The sequence below is a fragment of the Ambystoma mexicanum genome, chromosome 6q, assembly GCF_040938575.1.
Source record: "Ambystoma mexicanum isolate Mex_15411 chromosome 6q, UKY_AmexF1_1, whole genome shotgun sequence".
NCBI lineage: Eukaryota > Metazoa > Chordata > Amphibia > Caudata > Ambystomatidae > Ambystoma > Ambystoma mexicanum.
This window is the reverse complement of record NC_090937.1, coordinates 1,583,795,203-1,583,819,071: the sequence shown is the minus strand read 5'-3', so window position 1 is coordinate 1,583,819,071 and position 23,869 is coordinate 1,583,795,203. Positions and strand designations below refer to the sequence as shown.

Below are 23,869 nucleotides of genomic sequence, written 5' to 3'. Positions count from 1 at the left end.
AAAGTTCCAGATCCGCTCCTCTTGCAGGAAATTGTAGACCTGCTAGAGAAAGGTGCAATAGAACCGGTACCTGTAGTGCAGAGGAACAAGGGCTGGTACTCTCCCTACTTTCTCATCCCGAAGAAAGACGGAGGACTGAGACCTATCTTGGACTTACGAGAATTGAACAAGTTCCTCAGGAAGGACAAGCTCAAGATGGTAACTCTCTCTCAGATCCTTCAGCCCCTCCAGCTCCAGGACTGGCTGGTATCTCTGGACCTCCAGGATGCTTATTTCCATGTGCCAATCCATCTCAAACACAGGAAATACCTGAGGTTCGCAATTGGCGGCTCCCATTATCAATTTCGAGTTCTGCCATTTGGGCTGACCTCCGCCCCGAGGGTCTACACCAAGTTAATGTCGGTAGTGGCGGCAAGTCTAAAGAAGGGAGGGATTCACGTCTACCCCTACCTGGACGATTGGCTGATCAGGGCTGTATCTTCGGAACAAGCTCATATCCATCTAGATTATGTCTGCCACTTCCTTCACCAACTGGGCTTCTCCCTCAATTTAAAGAAGTCACAGATAATACCATCACAGAGGCTCCAGTTCATCGGAGCTGTCCTGGACACTTCTCTGGGAAAAGCCTTGCCACCAGAGGTGAGGGCTCAAGATATTCTGCAGATGGTCACCAAGTTTCAAAATGTCCAACATCTCCCAGCCTTCGACTTTTTGAGGTTGCTAGGCCTCATGGCTTCCTTGTGCCAGAGGCTCGCCTGAGAATGAGATCTCTCCAGTGGGCACTAAGAACCCAGTGGTCGCAGTTCTCAGGAAAAATGACAGTTCTCCTTCGGATTCCGGACAAGGTAGCCCGAGACCTTCAATGGTGGGTTTATCGAGAGAACATTTTGAAAGGAGAACTGTTTTGGCAACCATGGCCGGAGATAACAGTAGTCACGGACGCCTCACTCACGGGGTGGGGAGCCCATGCCAACGACTTGACCATCAGCGGTCGTTGGTCTCCATCGGAGTCCAGACTACACATCAACCTATTGGAGCTGAGAGCAATCAGACTAGCGCTGAAAGCTTTCCTACCATCAGTACAGGGAAACAATGTCCTGATAATGACGGACACCACAGTGGCCAGGCACTACCTCAACAAAAGAGGAGGCGTGGAATCACTGCCACTGTGCAGAGAGGCAATGGAGCTCTGGTTTTGGGCAATTCAAGAAGGAATCTCTCTATCGGCAGTTCACCTAGCCGGAGAGAAGAACTTGAAGGCGGACGCTCTGAGCAGGCAGGGCACAGTCTCCCACGAGTGGGTACTAGCTCAAGAAGTCCTTCGGGAGATCTTCGCCCTTTGGGTAACCCCTCAAGTGGATCTGTTCGCCACCAGTACCAACAGGAAGTGCGATCTGTTTTGTTCAAGGGAATTTCCCCCGAGAGGAGCTCTAGGGGACGCGTTCGTAGTGGACTGGGAGTTTCCACTCCTGTACGCGTTTCCACCAGTCCCTGTCATTCCTCAAATAATCAGGAGGTTGAGAAGATTCCAGAGGACCATGATCCTAATTGCCCCAGACTGGGCCAGGAGAACGTGGTACCCGGACCTTCTGGACATGTCCATCTGCCCTCCAATTCGCCTTGCACTCAATGAGAATCTTCTCTCACAGAAGAGAGGTCAGGTTCTCCATCCAGACATCAGAACCCTCAACCTTCACGCTTGGCTTCTGAAAGGTTGAGATACAAGGATTGGGAACTCCCTGATGACGTTATGGAGGTGTTGCTTTCGGCCAGAAGGCCAGCAACAAAGTCTTTATACCGCTGCCGTTGGAACAAACTTTGCAGCTGGTGTAGACAAGAGAATATCGACCCCTTTTCATGTGGTACACCAACGGTGTTATCCTTTCTACTCTATTTGGCAAATTCAGGCCTTCAAGTTGGCACTATCAAGGGCTGTCTCGCAGCGCTATCGATCTTCAAGCGCACTGCAGAGGAGCCATCACATTTCAAATTACCCTTAGTAATACAATTTCTAAAGGTATTAACTAATGTCTATGCTCCAAGACCATTCCAAGTTCCCTTATGGGACTTAAATTTAATCTTAAATTTCCTGATGGGTACTCCTTTCGAACCACTCCACTCTTGTTCGCTAAGATTTCTCACCCTTAAAACTGTCTTATTAGTGGTACTACCATCTGCTAGAAGGGTGAGCGAATTACAAGCTCTATCTTGTAAACCCCCTCATACAATTTTTCATAAAGACAAAGTTGGCCTACAGGTGAAGCCTAATTTTCTCCCAAAGGTGGTTTCTGAATTCCACATCACTCAGAAAATTACCTTACCTTCATTCCCCACTCGGGGAAAGAGGAAGAAAGGCTACACAGGCTGGACCCAAGGCAGGCTTTAAGCTTTTACATCAGCAGACTTGCTAGGATTAGGCAAGCAGACCAACTGTTCGTAGGTTACTCAGGGTACAAATTGGGACTACCGATAACAAAACAGACCATTTCCAGATGGATTATTTTGGCCATTCTGCAATGTTACAAACTAGCAGGGAAAGAGCCTCCTCAAAATCTTAGGGCTCATTCAACCAGGGGTATCGCAGCCTCTTCGGCCCTCCAAAGAGGGGTTCCGGTTCGAGATATATGTTCGGCTGCCACTTGGTCGTCCGCACATACCTTCACAAGATTTTACAACCTGGATTCCTCCTCTAGTCACGAGACTAGGTTTGGCAAAGCAGTATTACATTCTGTTCATTCCTAAAAGGAAACATGGCGTTTTTACTCCCACCTCCAATTACACAACACTGCTATGGGAGTCTATCAAAGATAAGGAATACGTCGGAGGACACAATCCCTTCGAAGAACAAGTTACTTCTTACCTGGTAACGTTCTTTCGATGGAATGTTCCTCTGACGTATTCCTTATCGCCCCTCCCATCCATCCCAGCAGTAATACTTCCCTTGTGGTTGCAGCTTATGCTCCTTCAAGGTCAATAACCAATTCAGGCATGACTTATCTTATGATACAAAACGGAACTGAGCAACGGACGCTGTGCGTGGCTATTTATGGGCATGGTGACGTCGGCGCCGATACGGTGGCTGTCGTGGGACAACAACTCGACGGACGAGTTGTTGACGGACAACAATCCTGCTGGATTTCTTGGGTGATTTTGTCCCCCGTCCGTGACATTGCTTGTTGTTTATTTTTTTTTCAAAGGTTTATTTATTCTGCAAACTCACACAGAACAACTTATCAACCGATGCAGAAAACAATGTCTTTGATACATTGTTACACCTGATATATTGATACACCTTTATCTTCCCATTAGTAGTCTCTGCTGGATCTGCAGGTTTTAACTTTTCAAACTCCCCCCAACCTATCCACCCCGCCCCTCCCACACCCCTCCCCTCCCCATCCCCAACTCATTCGGTTCGTAGTTTGACTGCCATTGAGAAAAGTCAGTTGTTCAGTTCCAAGAATCTCCTTCTTCGTAATCCTTTATTTTAGTAAGTGTCCGGATTTCTGAGAATCCTGGGTCTAAAGAAGTACGGGTCTCTGTCCTTTACGATTTCACTAAATGGTTCCCAAATTGCCAAGAATTTGAGGTAGTTCCAAGCTTGCAATGCACAGATCTTCTCTATTGCTAGTACCTCCCATATTTTAATCCACCACCACGCAATTATTGGACCCTGTTCTGTTTTCCACCCTTGGGCTAGTTTGCAGCCACAAGCAGGTGTGTGATTAGCGTGGCCTTGTGCCCCTTTGCCGCATATTGGTTTTCCGCTATCGCCCCCAGTAGGACAACTTTCGAATCCTCTGGGAGCGTAGCTCCCGTCATCTCTTTAATATGCCCCAGGACTTCTTTCCAGAATATTTGCGCCTTTGGACATGTCCACCACATGTGGAAGAAGTCTCCTATCTCTCCACATTTTCTCCAACATAGCGGTGAATATATAGACTTTATTTTATGCAGTCTAGCGGGGGGCATGTACCACCGATAACAGATCTTATAAGCCGATTCTTTGATTGTCATACATCTGGAGCTTTTGTGCGCTCTTTCCCATATCTTTACCCAGTCTTCATCCGGAATGGTAGCCCCAATGTCTTTTTCCCAACTTGTTTTGTACTGTAATGTGTCTTCCGGGAGGGCCCTATCCAGCGTTTTACAAAGCCTTGAAATACCCCTTTTCGTTACTCCCTCTTGCATGATTAGTTCGAGGCCTGATAAGAGTCTGTTGGCTGCCCTTCTGACTATTGGGTGGGTGATTCAATGTCTTATTTGGGTATATTTGTATCTTTGGCTCTCTCCCACCTGAAATTTCTGTTTACAGTCTTCGAAGGAGAGGGGTTCCCCATCTCGATACATATCCGAGAGAACCATAGATTCAGGCGCTGCCCAGCCCTCCCAAAACTTGGTTTGGAGCCCTGGGGTGAACTCTGGATTATAGGCTATTGGGGAGTGTGGGCTCAGGCCGCAAGGAATTTTCCACCTCTTTAGCTCATCATCCCAGCTGTTGAGCGCTACTTTGGTGGCTTCTAACAATTTGCCTCCTACCTGTCGATATCGCGGTGGAAGGGTGCGCAAGATTTTTAAGGGAATTTTGGTAACCACCTGTTCTATATGTGTCCAACCCAGAAACGGATTTTGGGCCTCCCAGAGCAACATGGGTGCTATATGTGCAGCCCGGACATATCTCTGTATGTCCAGCAGGCCTAGGCCTCCAAGCAGCAGGGGGCGCATCATAAGCTTCCGTTGTACCCTAGGTCTCTTACCTTTCCACACAAAGTCAGAAATAGCTGATTGTAGAGCTTTCAAAGACTGCATAGGGATCTTTACTGGGAGGGAACTAACGGTGTATAACATACGGGGTAGGAGAGTCATTTTCACCGCCGATATTCAGGCAAACCAAGATAGTTCCTGCTTGACCCAGCACCGGAGATCATCCTGTAACTGTTTCCATAATGGTTTTATATTTACTTCATATAGCTCATAAATCTTTCTGGTTAGCCGGACCCCCAAATACTGCAGGGAATCTTTTTCCCAGGATAGTGGGAATAATCTCTCTATCTCTGCAATTTCTCCCTGGGGTTCTGTTATGTTAAGCGCTTTGGATTTCTCGTAGTTTATGTGGGACCCGGACACCCCCGCAAATTCCTGCAGTTTATGCATTACTTTAGGCAAGGAGTCCCTGGTATTAGACATGAACAGCATAAGGTTGTCAGCGTATAACGCAATTTTATGTTGTATGTCACCACATTTAACCACACCAATACTGCTATCTTGTCTGATTTGTGCTGCAAATGGCTCCATTGCCATAGCAAATATTAGTGGGAAGAGAGGGTAGCCCTGCCGGGTGCCTCTTTATATCCAGATTCTCTCAGTTGTTCCCATTGACCAAGAGATTTGTTGAAGGGATCCGAAAGTTTGCCATTACCATAGTAATAAACTGAGGCTCACATCCGAACCGCTCCAATACCCTTCTCAGATAAATCCAATTTAAACTGTCAAGCCCTTTCCTGGCATCTAACGCTGCCAATGAAAAGCGCTGCGCTGTTCGGGTGCCTAGCTCAATAACGTTTATTGCACGACGTACGTTATCTTGGGTATTCCTGCCTGTTATAAATCCAGTTTGGTCCGGATGTATGATCCGTGGGAGAACCTTCCCCAGTCTAGTTGCTACAATTTTGGTATAAAGCTTAGCATACAAATTCAATAATGCTATGGGCTGATAGTTAGAGCATTCCAAGGGGTCCTTCCCTGGTTTCCGAATTAGTAAGGTTAGGGATCAACCCATGTCCAGGGTGACTATGCCTTTTACTCTGATTAGGTTAAAAAGTTTTACCAGTGGGGTAGGAGCTGCGCACGAAACGCTTAATAGAACCCTCCTCCAAAACCATCTGGCCCTGGGGCTTTATTTGACAGTAGGGCCGAAATTGCTTCGCTAATCTCCTGTGCCGATATCTCCGCCCCCAATATCTGGTTTTCTACTACTGTAAAATGAGGGAGGAGTGTCTCAGCCAGGTTGCGTTCCTGGGCTTGCGTACTGAGTTCTTCTTGCTTTAACAGCATTGTATAATAGTCGAAGTTTGGCGGCTAAGAACTTGTTTGCTTTACCCCCGTGGACATAGTTGGACTGTCTGGTACGAAGGAGGGATTGTGCCACCTTATCTGCTGTATGGGCCTCCAGTTGTGCTCTAATTTTTTTAAGGGCTCTAAGTGATTTTTGTGTCTGCTTATTTTTGTGTTGGGTTTCCGCTTCTTTCAATTCGTCTTCTAATCTTTGTTATTAGTGCCTGTTCCTTCTTGTATAATGCGGCCTGCGAAATGAATTCCCCCCTTATGACCGCCTTTCCTGCGTCCCATACCATTCCAAAGTCTGTCTCCTCTCTGTCATTTTCCCAGAAATAGTTGATGATCGACTCTTCTATATGAGCTCTACGGGCAACATCTCTCAAAATGTGTTTGTTTAGGGTCCAGCGCTCTGCCTTCTGTATTTTCACCTCCCCCAAATCCATGTGGACTATTACTGGTGCATGGTCTGTCAGATATTGTACCCCAATATCCACTTTCGTTATCTGTTGGATCAAAGTACCTGATACTAGGATCATGTCAATCCTAGAATATCCCCGATGGACTGCTGAGAAGTGTGTATACTCCCTGTCCTTTTCATGGAAGAACCTCCAGGTCTCGATCACATCTAGATCTCGGAAGAGTTTGCCCAACGCTTGTCTATTCTTCCCATTTGCCAATGTCGGTGGTAACATTTTATCTAACAAGGGGTCCATCACACAATTGAAGTCGCCTCCAATTATCGTTTGCCCTTCACACCAGCCCCCAAATTTTTCCAGAACTCCCTGGATGTATTTGTCCTGATTGTCATTAGGCAGGTATAATGCTATGATTGTATATTTCTGTTCTTTGATCCTCCCCTTAAGCACTAGAAATCTGCCTTCAGGGTCTGTAAGCATTTGTTCTTTCTGGAACCCCAGTTCCCTATTCAATAAAATGGCTACCCACTTTGATTTCTTTCCCGCTGAGGCAAAATACTGTTGTGGAAACAGTCTATGAGACATCCCCTTCTGATCTTCCGGGAGGAGATGTGTTTCTTGTAGAATTGCCACTGATACCCTAAGCTGTTACAACTTCCCCAGGATAGCTCGGCGTTTTGCTGGAGAATTTAATCCCTGCACATTGAGGGATAGTATTACCATTTCACTCATTGGTCAAAACTTGTTTAATCTGTGCCTCTTGAGTATTCTTGCTATCCTCTGGTATTTCGCTTTAGTTATTAGCAACTCAATCTCTATAGTCCATCTTCGCATTCGGAACCAACATGAGTTTTTATCCCCTCTAACATCCCTCGTTCTCAACAGTTCCTCCTATTCCAACGCCCCCCTCCCTTGTCCTTTCCTCTCCCCCTTCCCCACCCTCCCATTTGGCTGAAGTCCCACCGGCCTGTCCCAGAATCTCGTTCAGGTTCACTGGCCTCCATCTCTCCAAACTTTCTTCCACGCCTGGACCTTGACTTGTCCAGCATAAAGATCCAACATTGCCTCTCAGTCGTTTTCCGTCCTCTCTTGTGAATAATATGTCTGCAGCTTTACTCTTGTTCTTCCTCGCATAGTTCTAAGGGATCTACATTCATCTGTCACCAGATCTATCCGTTTCTGCAATCCAGTGTGTGTCTGGACTGGAAGATATTGGGGATCCCTCTCGGGCCTTTCTCGCGATTTCTCCAGAGACCATTCCCATTGCTTGCTTAAGGCCTTTCGGGGAGGCTGCCGTGCAGCCACTTCCAGCTGCTTCGTACTCTCTTCCATTTGTAATATTGACGTTCCTTGGTCGCATGTGGTGATTCGATGTGTTTTACCTCCCCACGCAAAAATCAAACCAAAGGGATATGCCCATTGATATCTTATGCGTCTGGCTGTTAGTTCTTCCGTCACCGGTCTCATCAGCCTTCTCTTATGTAGAGTCGAGAGGGCCAGGTCTTGGTATAGTTGGACTCGGCTGCCATTAATTGTAAGTTCTGTTTGGGCTCTGACATTTTTCAGAATGTCTTCTTTCTGGGCAAAGGAGGTGCAGACAACCAGTACATCTCTAGGCCTCTGTCCCGGTTCATTTCTTCGCGGACCAATTCGATGTATTCTGTCAAAGCGAATCTCTTCCGGAGGGGTATCATTCATGAGGCTACTGAAGCCATGCTGTACCGTGGAGCGGAGGTCCGCGTTAAGGACTGTTTCGGCTAGGCCTTTGATTCTAATATTTGATCTACGAGATCTATTTTCTAAATCTTCAGTCTGTATTTCAAGATTGGTTGTGGCTCTGGCCAATTGTTCCAACAATATGCTGTTCTGTTTGGTGTCTTCTGCCATACTGGAGAGACCATTTTCCACTGTATATATTCTCTCTCCAAGGTCATTCATTTATTTCCTGACGTCTTGTAGAGCCATCTTCAGCTCATCCTTCAATTGGCCAAGATGATTCTGGAATGTGCTCATCATTCTTGCTTCCATTCCTTTCAGGCATGTCAACAGTTCCTCCTTGTCTGAGGCTATGTCTACCGTCAGTCCTGGGTTTTCTATTTCTGCTTTCTCCTGTCGTGTCGTTGGCGCCAGTCCTTTCTCCACCTGCTTACTTTTCCAGCACCTCTCAATCTGTAATTCCACTTGGGTTTGTACCCCTTTTGGCTTCCTTGGGGCCCCTCTAGATGTTGTACCTGGCATCGGCTTCCTCCAGCTTGCACCAGCCTAAATCTTGTGTGGAGCACCTGCTGTATGGCCAGATGTATTTTTACTTGCTTCGGGGTGATATTCTCCCTTTGATTTCCTTTGCAAGTTTGTGCTTATGGAAAACTGGCTCAAAAGTCTTGGTTTAACTGCAAACTGCTCCGCTTCAATACTCCTTTTCCCCCAACGTTCGCTCCCACATAAACTTCAGGCAGCTATTCTTGAGACCGGATGATGGTTCCCTGCACTCTTCCAGGTTCGCTCAGTCCAATGTGAGCCGGTGTGGCTCCAGCTCAGATGATATTATTGTGGCGCAGTATTCAGCCACTCCTGGTAAGGTCCAGTCATCAGGACCTTCCCTCCCCGATGTGTGGGATATGGTGTGTGCACGGTCCCTCGGTATGCAGGTCCCCCCCTGCTCCTTTTCCCTCAGTTTAACGCGTTGTTTGCTTCATCCGCATGGGGAGGAGGGGAGGAGACCCCAGACGCCGCAGGGGATCGCTCCCAGTAATATAGGATCTGCGGCGCTAATTCGTCCCCCTCCTCCTTTCCCAACGCCGCTTTCTGGGTTGCTGAAGGGGGCCCCACGAGCCCCTTCTTAATGGTGCCACTGGGCTGGCACCTCGCCTTTCCTGGGCCGCTCCCTCCCTCCAGCCGCTCCGTACCTGGACCACACGCTTCTCGCAGATCAGGAATGAGCAGGCGCAGGAGGAGCTTTCCTCGCTCTCTCCCTATTGTCTCCCAGCGCCTCCGCTCGCCCCTCTCTTTCCGCTTGCAGGATCAGGCTCCGCACTGCCGCACCTCAGCTTCAAATCCACCGATCTGGGGGACCGCAGCCAGCATAGCCGCCAGCGCGGCCCGCGACCCAGGCCAACTTACACTATGCAGCACACACGGGCAGCCGGGCCGATACGCGTCCCCCGGGTTCCGGGCTCGCTTCACAGAATGGCTCCTTCACTGCTCCAGCAGCGCAGCTCCGTAGACTGCGAGCTCCGGGCTCCTTTTGGAGGTGGGCAGGAGCCTCCGCAGCTGCTTTTTAACTCCTCTTGTGGCTTTGGACGCGGATGGAGAAACGGAGAGTACGTCTCTCCTACACGGCGGCCATCTTGGATCCTGCTTGTTGCCCATAATGTAATCTAGACCTTATTGGTTTTTGGTGGCATTCATTTCATTAGACAGTCATAATCCATTGAGTTAGTATTCATATTGACACTGAGGATTCCACTCAGGCGTTGGCTATTTAAATATTTTCTATGTATGCCATTTTCTATGTACAGACCCTTTAATCTCCTTATGCCTGTTCATTTTAGATTTTCGTTCCCTCTTTACTTTTACTTTACTTTATATATTTGTATAGCACAGCCATGGACCTTTAGGCGTTAGGGCGCAGACAAGACATAAACCAAAACATAGGAGAAAGATAGCCAATCAGACAGCGGTAATAATCTGAACATCACTCTATTCCATTGCCCTCCATCTGAATATCTGCACACTGAATAAATAGAGCATAATGGTCACAACACATGACCGTTCCTATCCAAGGTACTCTCAGGGCAAGGATCCATTTGGCTAGTCCTGTCAGTGGCCCTATTATAAGGGTATTACACCATTTTATGGATATATTAATAAATGAGATTGTGAACTCTTATTTTACCAACCTAAAGACAAGGGTTCAAGGTAAGGACAACCATAAGGGGATCTTCTACTGGGGGCAATTGTAAATTCAAGACCCATCAAAAACAACCTTTTTTTGGGATATTTTTGATGGATTCGCTTTATCTTTATCTTGAATTATTTAATTTGGTTCCATGCCTAGAGCCTTTGAAATGTTCATAAATATAGGAGGCTATTATCAGAAATCATAGTATCATTCGACTGATCCAAATTCAATCGGGTAGATGACCTCCAGTCTTTTCATGAGGGCAATTTACAATATTTTTTAGAGATGGGGTTTTCAGGAAATTCACAATAAAATGCTATCATTAAATAAAATTCTTACTTCCAATTGATGTTTAATTTTCCTCACTCAAGGTTTTAGATCTCACAATACTTCCTCGATAAATGCTAATGATGTTATTATAGCTTCAGAGCAGGGATTTAAACAATTATTAATTTCTAGGTATTGCTTGGGTTAATATTTAGGTGTGTATTCTACATGTTTTACTTATCAATTTAATTCCTTTCTTAATTTCATTGTTTGTTTGCTGGGGTAATTTCTTTCAGAATCAGCATCCGAGTCCTTACAACCATCCCACAAGGCTAATTGTGTCTAGAGCGGATGTTGCCTGCATAAAGATACCCACAACCAGTTTTTATGGCGGACATGCCTGAAGGTTTTAGCACTTGGCACCATAATGCCTAGTGCAGATGCAATGGGTTAAAGTGGCTTTTGAGGTTCGAATCTATAAGATAGGATTGCTTGATGCTAACAGTAAAACCATAATAGTAAAAAATGAAAAATACTTGGGAACAGAAGGGTTTAACACTATTTATGGAAGTTCAGGGGGTTTGTGTCTGAATCAGGGTAACAGTGAGAGAAGTCCATAAAGCGGGTGCCTAAATGAAGATGGATCTGCCCTCTCATGCCATGTGTGAAATATCTGTATTTTGAGTACATTGTTCGATGAGCCCCATTATACATATTTAGATATTTACTAGGGTTTTGAAATGCTCCACACGGTCCACTGGGACTAGGAGAGAAGAAGCAAAGCTGCCTTTAACAGCGATACATCAGGCATTGATCGGAACACAATACTCTACTAGGTACCAGCGTAAACCTCTGGTGCATGGAACAATGCGGTTGAACTGCCCAGAGGTCAAATGTCTTACGTATTTTAGATTCTTTGCGGTTGTGCAAACAATTCATTAATGTATTCAGATTTGTTTTAATATATCCCCAACTGCTGTGCGATTGCTTCTGAGCATAAGAGGATACCAAGGAAGAGGAAGCCAAATGGATGGGGTCCTTTCACCCACTCCTGTTGTGAGGGATGCGTGGTTGTTTGGCATGTTGGGACAGAATGCCATAATATTGGGTTACAGGTACTGCTGGCCATGCAATCGTATTCATATGCTATTATTTGAGCAGCTGTAGTTTGTTTTTTTTAGTTTTTACAAAAAACCCTTTTCCTTTCTATCTGGTTCCTAATTTTTGGTTGGAATAAACTCCCTCTCTCAGAACGACTCAAAATCAATCACTTATCCTTTAGGAAACAGTTGATGACCAGGCTCTTCTGAGCCGTTCTGTTTGGGCGCCGAAGCCCTTCACAGCGCTTAGAGGCCTTCAGGTGATGATAGTGCTTTACAAACTCCTACCACACAGTGCTCCACCATTTCTCAAAGCTAGGTCCATGTTCAATAAATGACCAAAATAAAATCAATATAATAAAACATAACCTAGGACAACGCAGGCTTTTAGCAATCCCATTTCTGGGCGATTTACGAAGAATGAAGAATGAGTACCCATTGGGAAGGGATTATATTGGTAATTCATGTCAGAGTTGTGGAGTGACGGGATCCCAGAGGTGGAGCAGTGGAGAAACAAAGCCTTGGAAGGGGTGGTGGTGGTGGGGGGGAGGGGTTGCAAAGTGAAGGGACACTACCCAAGAGGGGATGAGAGCAAAAGGATCTCAGTGCCTGCCTGGTGGAGGTGTAGGAAACCAAACTGTCCATGGGCGAATCAAACAAGTCAGAGTTCTTACTAAAATAAGAAATGCAAAGTGGAGGCGGTGTAACAGAGCCTCTCGTGGGCAGAGGATGAACAGGACCAGGTGATTCGGTCAACAAAGTGATCGCTGCGAGAGCCGGTCTGCTCCATTGCATGTGTTTACTAAGCCCACCTAGACATCACTCGTTCATGTGACATTTAAGCCTGTGATTCGCCACGTGAGCCTCGTGGTACAGAAGGTGCACCCTGAGCTGGACCCTCTCTTGGCTGTTACTGTTTTCTAGAGCAGGGCTCTGGAATCTCTGTCCCTTCTGATGTTTTGGACTAAGGCTCCGGTATAAAGTGTTTATATCGAATTTGTTATATTGAATGCCTATATATATTGACAACCTTTATAGTGAATGCATTTAGGGGTGCAGTAAATGGTTAAATATGTTTGTGAAACTGTCAGGGTGGGCTTTTAGGGTTAGGAAACGGAGGTTTGGGCGGGGGCCTCCCCAAAAAAATAAGTGTATTCACTATAAAAGTTTTCAATATAAAATATTTGAGATATGTGCATTCACTGTACACTATTTCGATATAAAGACATGTAACCGCATCATTTGCAGGTCACTGCTCTCTCCTAATGAACTATAGATGAGAATCTACACATGAAGATGGCTTTCTGCTCTATATCTCCGTTACAGCAGAGTTATCTACTTCTGGGGTGTGGATGCGCGCGTGTGTGTGCGCGCGCGCGCGCGCGTTTGTGTGTCCATCCCTCGGGGAACAATGACACCTTTAAACAGGTGTTGGCAGGCAGAGCATATGCCTCCAGTGCTTCATTCCATTTCAGCGCAGCAATATCAAGAAGGCAGAAAGAAGTCTGCGGATGGTGCCCGCCGCCCCTTTCTGATGGCACTGGTGGTTCTTCATTTTACAGCGATAGCTTTGCAGTTCCCACTTTGAAAGGGTGATTGATGGAGTCTCTTGCTCATTTGTCCTTGCTCTCAGCACATAACAATTTGTAGTTTAACAAGCAGCTAAGGTGTGCCGCCTTTCTCCACAGAGCACTCCCAGGAATAGAACAGACCTGGGGTTTTGACAGGAGCGAACGTCTTCCCGCTGCTAGCGGTATAATTGGATGCCACCGAGATCCCTTGCGCGGGCCAGTTTTGGTGTACCTATCCTGCTTTCTCGATGTCCATTTGCATTTCTAAACAAGCTAAATATCCTTGAGTGAGCTGTTACAGCTGGTGTTTATTGGGCACATTGATAGTATGGACGGCAGAGCTGGTGTTTTGCTGTGTGCGAAGCAGGCTTTTGCAGGTTTAGAGAGCTGCAAGATGGCCGCGATGGTGTGCTTTCAGAAGCCGACGGGCGCAGACTCAAGACGAGCCAGAAATACGTCAGCAACCTGAAAAGCAATCCTCATTAGTGGCATCAAACCAAAACCGAGACGGTCACCTGTTTCTTAATCACACCTGTATGATGGCTCAGCGCTTGATTTAGAGACAACTCAAGGAGCTGCACTGGCTTCCCCTTCAAGCACCCGCCATGTTTAAGACTGCCTGTACCCCCTTCAAAGCAGCGACAACAAAAACACGATGCTGCCTGACCACACAAATTACCATCTCCAGAGGCCAACGCATCACCAGAAGCCTTATCAATCACCACCAGACAGGAAAGAAACACAGGGTACCTCGCCCCCCCTACCTCCTGAACAGTCACTCTGCACTGCCTTCTGGCCTACCCAGCACTCTGGTCCGGGACTGCACCCGTGTAGTCCTCTGCCGTCCTTGCACTTACTCAGAGCCCTGCTGCCCTGACGGCACTTCCTTTCGTACACTTCCCTGCACTCCTCCCCTTACCCTCTCCACTGCACTCTCGTTGGACTTGCACGATCTGAATGTCACAAGGCCTATTCGTTTGTCTGGTCATTCCTCTGTTCCCCTCCCTTTTTGTGGCGCCTAGAAACACTTGGATAGGGGCGCATTATAAATACCTTATCGTTTCATATCAAGAGCGGGCAAACCTAGGAACAGGCCTTTTCGTGCTATGAGCCTGTATCTGGAAGAGGTTAGCAACGCAGATCTCCCTGGCCCCCTCTATCCTACACTCTAGGAAAGACCTAGAGACGCTACTTGTCTCAAAATATTGTGTTACTCACTGACCCCTCTACTCAACCCTACTTTCCCCCTCTTACCCATTTTCCTGCTTCCCCCAACCCATTCCAGATACATGTGCTAGTCCGCACCCTACCCGTAACCGGGCAGGCATCTCCCTTATGCACAGCGCACTGTTGCTTCCCAGCTGCGGTTGCCTTCTAAATCCTGTCCATTAGGTACAATTGTGTACATACTGTTAAAGATCAGCGCTTAGAAGCGAGAGGGGCCCAATAGGAAGCTGCATACATTCATAAAGTGTTAAGATTAGTTGTGGTGGGTAGTTTGTGCTAGCAAGCTACCAAAAGAGAACTCAGCCGTAGACACTGGCCAAGCTGAGGACACTTCCAAGTGAGAGCGGTTGAGACCCTATTTATTATCCACAGTGTGTTTGTGTGCAGACCATTATTAAGAAAAAACACAACCGAATTGTCAAGGATGTCTCACAACAGATGCTTGATATACAGAGGACAGGTGCATTGTGCATTGCATACAGTGAAGGGGAACAGTAACTGAGAGGGAGATTGTTTGTAAGAATTTTGGTTTTCTGTTTATCCCTTTCATGGATGCAAAGAATCCAATGGACAATGGTCATCATTCTGAACATGCGTTCAGCGGTGTGGTAAAAAAGTGGCAGCAATTACATTACTGCCACGTTTTTTCGAGGTTATGGAATTACAGCAGTTTTCACTGCACTGCCAAATTTCGAGTAGTGGAGGACTCACTACTCACAGCATCAGTCTGGAGGTAAATCCTACACCTTAAGGCTTCAAATCAGTGGCATTGCCCAGGCTGATAGTAATTCCACCAAAAACACCTATGGACTCCAACAATGAGGACAAACACGTTTTCCACCACTTGTAATCCCATAGTAAACCACCAGAACTAGGTCGTAGTAACGGTAATCGATTTTGGCTGCAACTCCGCAGAAATACCACCAAATGACTGCCAAACTCGGAATGAGCACCTTTACCAGGAGTCTGCATGTTTTGGCTCTCCAGATGTTTTGGACTGCAACTCCAATCAGCCTTAGACAGTACAGTGCATTGTAATGAGCTGTGGGAGTAGTAATCCCAAACATCTGGAGAGCCAAAGGATGCAGACCCACAGATGCAGACCCAGTGTGTTTAAGGGGTGATTGTTCTTTGGTTCTGCACAATGTGCAATAGACGGTGATCCCAAATAGTAATGTCTAACGTGCTCAATAGGCTTACCGAGTATATTTGCAATTCTTTGCATGCGTCAATGCTTTTTAACGTGGCAGCAAGCAAGAGTCAGAAGTCCCTAATAAGCGCCAAAGTTGGCGCATTCTATTACTCTTGTTCTTGCCAGAAAGACCTTTCTCATTTTATTTGCTTTAGGCACTTTTGTACCGGTCCCCAAAGGCTGCACTTGCTCTTAACATAACAGTGTTGATGATCCTAAAAACGTTGGTCAAGTTTGTTTGCTTGTGCATGCTGTAGTTAAGGCCCCGTGCCTCCGATATTAATGGAAACGAGCCATCTGATTTGCTACCACCTCCCCCCATATGACCTGAAAAGTCGCACAGTAAAATGTGTTCATTGAAAGAATTGCGCATTCCCATAACTTTATCCTTTTATCTTTTTTCTAAGTGGCTGAACCAGAGTCATAACGCGTGCGTCAACTATGCAAACCGCAACGGAACAAAGGTGAGGATATGAGTGTAATGAATCGACAGATCTGAAATCCTCTATGTGTTTGATTGTTGTCTTGCATAGCATAACTCCCATAGATTCTGAGCCCAATCGTTGTTGGATCTAAATACTCCGATGGTAGTTTCTGTGTTTGTCCTTAATACTACGCTGTCCTGAGCCCTACACTCATGCTTACCAGTAACTTATCACACTTGAGAAATACGCATCCCTACTTGGACAACCATACTCCCTCCCACTCGCACTGATTTGGTCATTCTGTTGTCTAATATCTCTTTCCTAGAACCATCTCCCCAAACCTCCCCTTCCTTTCCATAGACTAAGGTCTGGCGACACCCTCGTGGGATTACAACATGCCACTTTTCTTAAAGGCCATGTGCTGTAAGTCCTCTATGTTGGTGAGGTATCTGGTCAATCCATTGACAACCAAAGCATCGACAGCCATACCATCGAATTATATGCAACGAAATTCCATTCCATCAAATAGCCATTTCGTTGTATATAATTCGATGGATCCATCGAAATTAGTGGGGGTTAGGGTTGGGGCTAGGGTTAGATTAAGGGTTACATTAGGGTTATGGCTAGGGATAGGGTTGGAGCTAGGGTTAGATTAAGGGTTACATTAGGGTTAGGGTTGGGGCTATGGTTAGGGTTGGGGCTAGGGTTAGATTAGGGGTTTTGGTTGGGGCTAGGGTGTGTTAGATTAAGGGATTCATTATGGTTGGGGTTAGATTAAGGGTTACATTAGGGTTATGGCTAGGGTTATGGCTAGGGATAGGGTTGGAGCTAGGGTTAGATTAAGGGTTACATTAGGGTTATGGCTAGGGTTATGGCTAGGGATAGGGTTGGCGCTAGGGTTAGATTAAGGGTTACATTAGGGTTAGGGTTGGGGCTATGGTTAGGGTTGGGGCTATGGTTAGATTAGGGGTTTTGGTTGGGGCTAGGGTGTGTTTGTATTTGTATTTGTATTTGTATTTTATTTATAACGCGCAAACCAACAGGCCCGGAGGCATCAGGGCGCAATTTGTACAAGGTTACAGATATGCAGGTATAACAGAGAATCATTAAACATTTACACACGGGATCAGATATGCAGGTATAACCAAGAAACATTATATACATTTACAAGAGGATCTTATATACATATGTACAGTAGTGTCAGTGCCGATAGGTGATAGTAGCGGTCGGCAAGTCAGGGTAGGTCAGGAAGAAGCGCGAAGCCGGCCTTAAAGCTGGTTGAAAAGCCAAGATCTAGTATTGGCTTTGAAGGTATTGAAAGAGTCTTCCGCTCTAATTGTAACAGGGAGGGAGTTCCATAACTTGGAAGCTAAGACGGGGAAACTTGAGCCCCCTGCTTTTTGCAATTTAAATCTGGGGATCGCTAGACAGTGGGATTGGGCTGTTCTTAGAGGTCGGGAGGTAGAATGGCGTGACAGTCGACTACCAAGGTAGATCGGGGCTTTGTTGGCTAGGCATTTGTGCGTAAGGGCGAGTGTTTTGAGTGAAATTCTCTGTTTGACAGGTAGCCAATTTAACTTACTTCTGGTTTCTGTGATGTGGTGGTGTCGGGGAATGTTTAAAGCGGCACGAATGGCGTTGTTTTGTGTCGTTTGAAGTCTGTTCAGGTTCTCTTGGCTGGTGCCAAGATAAAGAGCACTACAGTAATCAATTTTAGCCATAATAAGGGTTCTCGCTAGCGTAACGCTGTTAGACGTAGTGAGGAATGGTCTGCAAGCTGCGATAAGTTTGCATGTGTATGCAGACGCAGATCTGACAGCATTAGTTTGTCGGGTTAATGAGAGTGTGGCATCAAGGTAGAAACCTAACGTTTTGGTATCTTTTGAGACACGAATGATATTACCATCTATGTTGAATGACTGATAGGACGGCTCTAGTCTGCTCAGGCGTTGTGCGGTGCCCAAGATCAGGAGCTCCGTCTTGTCATCATTCAAGCACAACTGATGTTGGGCCATCCAGGCTTGGATGACCAAGTAGACGTCGTTAAGGGCCTTGGTGTCACCTAGATAATCACCAGTGATGGGGATGAGTATCTGGGTGTCGTCCGCATAGTTAGTATAGGAGACACCCAGATAGTCAAGCACATCAAAGAGTGGTTTCGTGAAAATGTTATAGAGTGTAGGTGACACACAAGATCCCTGAGGAACGCCACAGTGAATCGGGGAAGGGTCCGCGGCTGCGGATGGGGCAAAGACTCTCACGGATCTGTTGCTCAGGCAAGATTTGATCCAAGCCGCAGCCGAGGAAGAGAAGTTGGCAGCGGAATGGAGGTGCTCGCACAGGATCTGATGGTTGACCAGATCGAATGCGGCTGAAAGGTCGAGAAGTAGTAGCATCGCTAGTTTGCCTTGATCCTTTAGAACCTCGATTTGAGTTTTAAGGTCTAATAATGCGGTCTCTGTCCCGTGTCTGGGGCGGAAACCAGATTGTCGTAGACCTAGCAAGTTATTCGTTTCCAAGTAATTTTGGATCTGAAAGTATGCGGCACGGTCTAGGATCTTGAGCAGAAATGGTACAGTGGTGATAGGTCGGAAGTTAGTGGGAATGTTAGGGTCTAGGGAAGGTTTTTTAAGCAGAGGGATAACCCAAGCGTCCTTCAGATTGTCCGGGACGATACCTGTTTGAAAGGAAGAGTTGATGAATGCCGTGATGAATGGGGCCAACTCATGCGCTGAGTCCTTGATAGTAGAGGCTGGGCACGGGTCACCTTGGCAGTTAGTTGGCTTAATTCTAAGAATTATATTTTCTACCTCTGCAACGGTAAGCGGAGAGAATGCGAATGGTGTGATATTGGCAGAGTCTGGCAAGGGGGCCTTAGTGAGGGGAAGAACGCGGTTGTCGCGCTTCAGGCTGTCCTGTTTATCTTTGATTTTGTCTTGTAGTGTGGAGATTTTATTTAGTAAGGCTGCTTGGATGTTGGCACACCATTTACTATCTTTCACGCATGTGTCAGGGGGGGCGACTGGAGTTTCAAGCTCTCTTAGGATTTTAAAGAGTTCCTTGGTGTTCGAGTCGGCTTGTATAATGCGGTTGTTGAAAGATTCCTTTTTTGCTGTGATGATGGCATCTTTGTAGGAGAGTGAGGCTAGAAGGAAACTGTCTTTATGCTCGTCTGAGGGGTGGCTTTTCCATCGATTTTCGGCACAGCGTTTAGCTTTGCGGAGCAATCTTAACTGTGGTGTGAACCATGAATTAAGATAAGCTTGAGGTTTAGCCTTTCTAAGTTTGAGAGGTGCTATAGAATCAATGGCAGTTCGCATTGTTTGGTTGTAGGTGTGTGCTAGTGAGGTTGGATCAGAGTAAGAGTTGGTGGCTGTGTTAAGGGACGGGAGTAACAATGGGAGGAGTTTCTCCTTGGTTATATCTTTTTTGCTTCTAGTTGGGAGTGCTGGGGCTAATGGTGACGGGATTCGTGGTGTGGCTTCAATGTTGAAAGTTATAATGTGATGGTCGGACCATAGACAGGGGGTATTGTTAAGGACCTTGATATTGCAATTGGAGCCAGCTACCCAGTCAAGTGTTCTACCTTTAATATGGGTAGGCTCTTGGATGTTAGATTAAGGGATTCATTATGGTTGGGGTTAGATTAAGGGTTACATTAGGGTTATGGCTAGGGCTATGGCTAGGGATAGGGTTGGAGCTAAGGTTAGGTTAAGGGTTACATTAGGGTTATGGCTAGGGTTATGGCTAGGGATAGGGTTGGGGCTAGGGTTAGATTAAGGGTTACATTAAGGTTAGGTTTGGGGCTAGGGTTAGATTAAGGGTTACATTAGGGTTAGGGTTGGGGCTATGGTTAGGGTTGGGGCTAGGGTTAGATTAGGGGTTTTGGTTGGGGCTAGGGTGTGTTAGATTAAGGGATTCATTATGGTTAGGGTTAGATTAAGGATTACATTAGGGTTAGAGCTAGGGTTAGATTAAGGGTTGCATTAGGGTTAGGGTTGGGGCTAGGGTTAGATTAAGGGTTACATTAAGGTTAGGGTTGGAGCTAGGGTTAGATTGAGGGTTACATTAGGGTTAGGGTTGGAGCTAGGGTTAGATTAAGGGTTACATTAGGGTTATGGCTAGGGTTAGGGCTTGGGATAGGGTTGGAGCTAGGGTTAGATTAAGGGTTACATTAGGGTTAGGGTTGGGGCTATGTTTAGGGTTGGGGCTAGGGTTAGATTAAGGGTTACGTTAGGGTCAGGGGTGGGGGTTGGGGGTTTAGGGGGAGGAACACCCCCCCCCCCCATATACAAAAACATTCAAACGTTACAAGGGGCTGGCCAGTGCTGAAATTTCAGCACTGGACAGCTCCATGTAACGTTTTAAAGTTAGAAAATAAAGGATTGAAATGCTATGTTTTACATGTAAAAGTGCATTTCCATTGAAACCAGTCTATTTATATTTTCGATGGACTGGTTTAGATGGAAAGCCACTTTTACATGTAAAAGATAGCCTGTCGATGCTTTGGCATTCGATCCTTTTTATTCAATGTTTTTGTTTGTCGTTGTTTTTTCTCTCGATGTAATCACTATAGACCTGTTGGTGATGGGCGCAGTATAACTATTGGATAACACGACATAAGACATTTCTATATGGAGGACAATTCTGCCCATGCTCTTGAATCTTTGCAAGTAGCTCTGCAGTGGCTTTTTGTTCATGCACGTGTTTAGTAAGATGTTTAAGAATGCATTTTTGAAAACCTATTGTACTCCTATGTAACAGGGCACGGCACAGTGGAGCCGACAGCTTATCCTACAAGGTAATGGTTAGTCTTTCACTACAATCTGTTCAGTGGATGAAAAGGTTTTGTATGGAATATTGAGGCCCAGATACTGACTAAGAAACTTGGTGCAAAATGTAAATAACAAAAAACGGTGTTATGACAATGCTTAACTACATATCAAATACCTCTGGTGTTATGTTAAGAAAGGGCAGTTACTGTAAAATGCCTCAGTGATTTCTGGATCTGGTTGACCAGTAGCATCAGTGATGTCCCTAAACTATACAAAAAAAATACCTTTAAAATCTTGCATCACTGTAGTTCTCTTCAACAAGGAGCTTTCACAAATCTGGAGCAGCATGACAGCACCAAACCCGGGACTTGTAGAGCAAACAGGGCTCAGCTCAGCAGTAGGCAGTGTCCATGTTGGAAGGCACAGGTGTGATACTAGCGGCCTGATCACGAGTTTGGCGGTAGAGGAATGCCACCAGATATTTTAGAAACTGCTTTTTTTAACCACTCCACCAAATGTCCAGTTCCAAACTTGAAACGTATGCTCTTGTGCTGCAGTAATTCCTAACACACAAATGTATGACCCGCATGCGATAATATAAAATCCCCATGGAATCCGAACAGACTCCAAAATGAGGAGTAACGTAGGGGTCCACATGGATCGGAATCATGCGGACCCTTAAATTATAGCATGTTTGCCGCCTGTCGTAATACAGAATTACCATTTGGCTGCGTTTCCATAGGAAGTACGCCAAGCTTATAATCAGGCCAACTGTCTGTCATAGCGCCTAAACGTAACCGATTTTAGAAGATTAAATGTCTCTTCATGCCATCATAGTCTACCATCTCTAACATTGCTCGATTCATCGTAAACAATCAGTGTGCCATACTTCAGTTTCCATGGGCATTCAACCTTAAATCAACCTCTGCCATCTAATGTGAGCCAGTAGAGCTCTTTGGGCAGTACGTGGCTAATGCCCCCAAGGCATCTGGCTCTAGCAACCTGTTGCAGTTTGCAGGACTGCATTCGGGCCAAGTACACCATAGAAAAACGAATGCCCCATGCCAAGGCGTGTCTGAATAAAAACATGACCATCAGAAGCTGGGATAAAAGGTGTAGTAATCCCAAGAGAATGTAGATGGGCATTAGTAGACGTCACCCTGTGATTGCATGTAAGGAGCACAAGCCCAAGTTGGATGAATTGTCAAACCTAGAGATCTGGAAAAGGGAGCTAAGGAAGAGGTGCCCCAGTAACAGAAAACTCACTTGCCAAGAAAGAACAAAGGTTACCACAAGAAGATAAGGTTGCATTAACACCCGATCCGGCAGGACGGATCGAGTGATACCACTCGGGACCCAAGTTAAAGGCCAGAGCGAAGCCCTCAGTCCTCAGGGCCGATAACACCCGATTCAGCAAGCCGTAGCACCCCAGGTTTTTGAAAGAATGGGATGCTGCGTAACATCCAATTCATTCAAACAAAATACTGTCTGAAGATGGCCCCTCTTTTATTTCCTTGGCGGCCTGGAGGGAGCATGTCGGCTGGAGCAGTGGCAGAGGCGCACTGCTACTGAAACAAAAGGTAAGTGGCGGAGAGCGAGTACGTTTTTTTAAAACTTAAAGAGGGGGGTGGGCAAGATGGCAGGGCGGGGGAAGCAGCCAGCAGGCTGCTTGGAACGCGCCTGAGATTAGCAGTTTCAGCCTGCGATCCGAACAACCTGATTGGCTGCCTCTCCTGCCCCAAGTGCAAATATTCTGTTTCAAAATTGTTGAGCCAAGGATCGAACACCTGCACACAGAGGTGTAGCCAGGATTCTCTAAAATGTGGAGCCTGAAGCGCATGTAGTTTGGGCCACTGCAGTGACTGAAGCCACCGCAGTGACATTAACGTCTGTAAATGCCCACACAGCACTTCTGAGTGGGCATTTGTAGGTTTTTGGGGCATTGCCTGCATAGGCCCTACCCTGTCTATGCCTCAGCCCCTATCTGCTCTTAAGCAGATGGATATCAGCTGGAGACGGCACATGCAGCTGCATCTTGGCATCCTCTGCCTGGGAACACCCATACACGCAACAATCCCAGTGCGTCCATTACCGATCCAATGGCATGGTAGAACATGGTTGCCCGCTTAGAGACTCCATTTGGCATGGAGAATTCACCTCTCCGGAACAGTTGATGACGACTGATCAAAGAGGAAAGCTAACAGATCAGAAACCTATGGTCACTTCCATGCCTATTCAGTAGGAAGCTTATCAATAAGTACCCCATCATAAATCATGTGGAACGCTGGAAGAGATTTACCAGAACCATACAAGAAAAGCACCCCAACTTACAGCAAATAGACTGCATCAAGGAGCTTAAGTGATGCCCAATTGGTCGTGCAACCAGTGTACAAACCAGAATGCACTTCTCTGGGATCTTACCAAGAGGAGACATTGCAGTGAAATGTCATACATCACTGAGATGGCCCGAGTGTAAGGAGGCATTTTTAAGAAGAGCATTGCATGTCCATTTTAAGGGAGTTTGAAAAGATAATGTATCATAAAGAGTTATTCATTAACCTGAAATGTAAAAGGAGGATCTGGTGGCATACTGGAACCTCGCCACCAAGTTCCTCTAGGCCCTTGATAAAGTGAATAGAAACAGAACATGCTGGGACTTCGAATTAGAGATCCCAAAGGTCCTTAATAAAGGGAACATACAGATGAACGCTGTAGACTGAAACATCCAATCTGCCTGGTCCCCCAATGACTATGGATGACGTGACTGCTGCACAGCCTCGTGCCACATCTCTTTGTGGGCTTGTATGATTATGAGTGCTCCCCTGAGCCCTTGAGTAGCTGGTTGATGCATGGTAAAAACTGCTCCATTGGGAATCACAGCGTCTTTGCCCCCGTAAGATGGTTGTCGTGAAGGTGGGAACACGGTCATTGCATCTGCTTG

General features: G+C 46.2%; 1 protein-coding gene across 1 annotated transcript in view; it reads left to right on the top strand.

Moving 5' to 3' along the window:
* Positions 1 to 23,869, top strand: part of SFXN5 (sideroflexin 5) — a 1,920,751-nt gene that overhangs the window by 960,358 nt on the left and 936,524 nt on the right. The window contains exon 8 of the mRNA XM_069632305.1: positions 16,136 to 16,192. Within this exon, the coding sequence (XP_069488406.1) occupies positions 16,136 to 16,192 (57 nt within the window). The remainder of the gene's footprint in view (positions 1 to 16,135; positions 16,193 to 23,869) is intronic.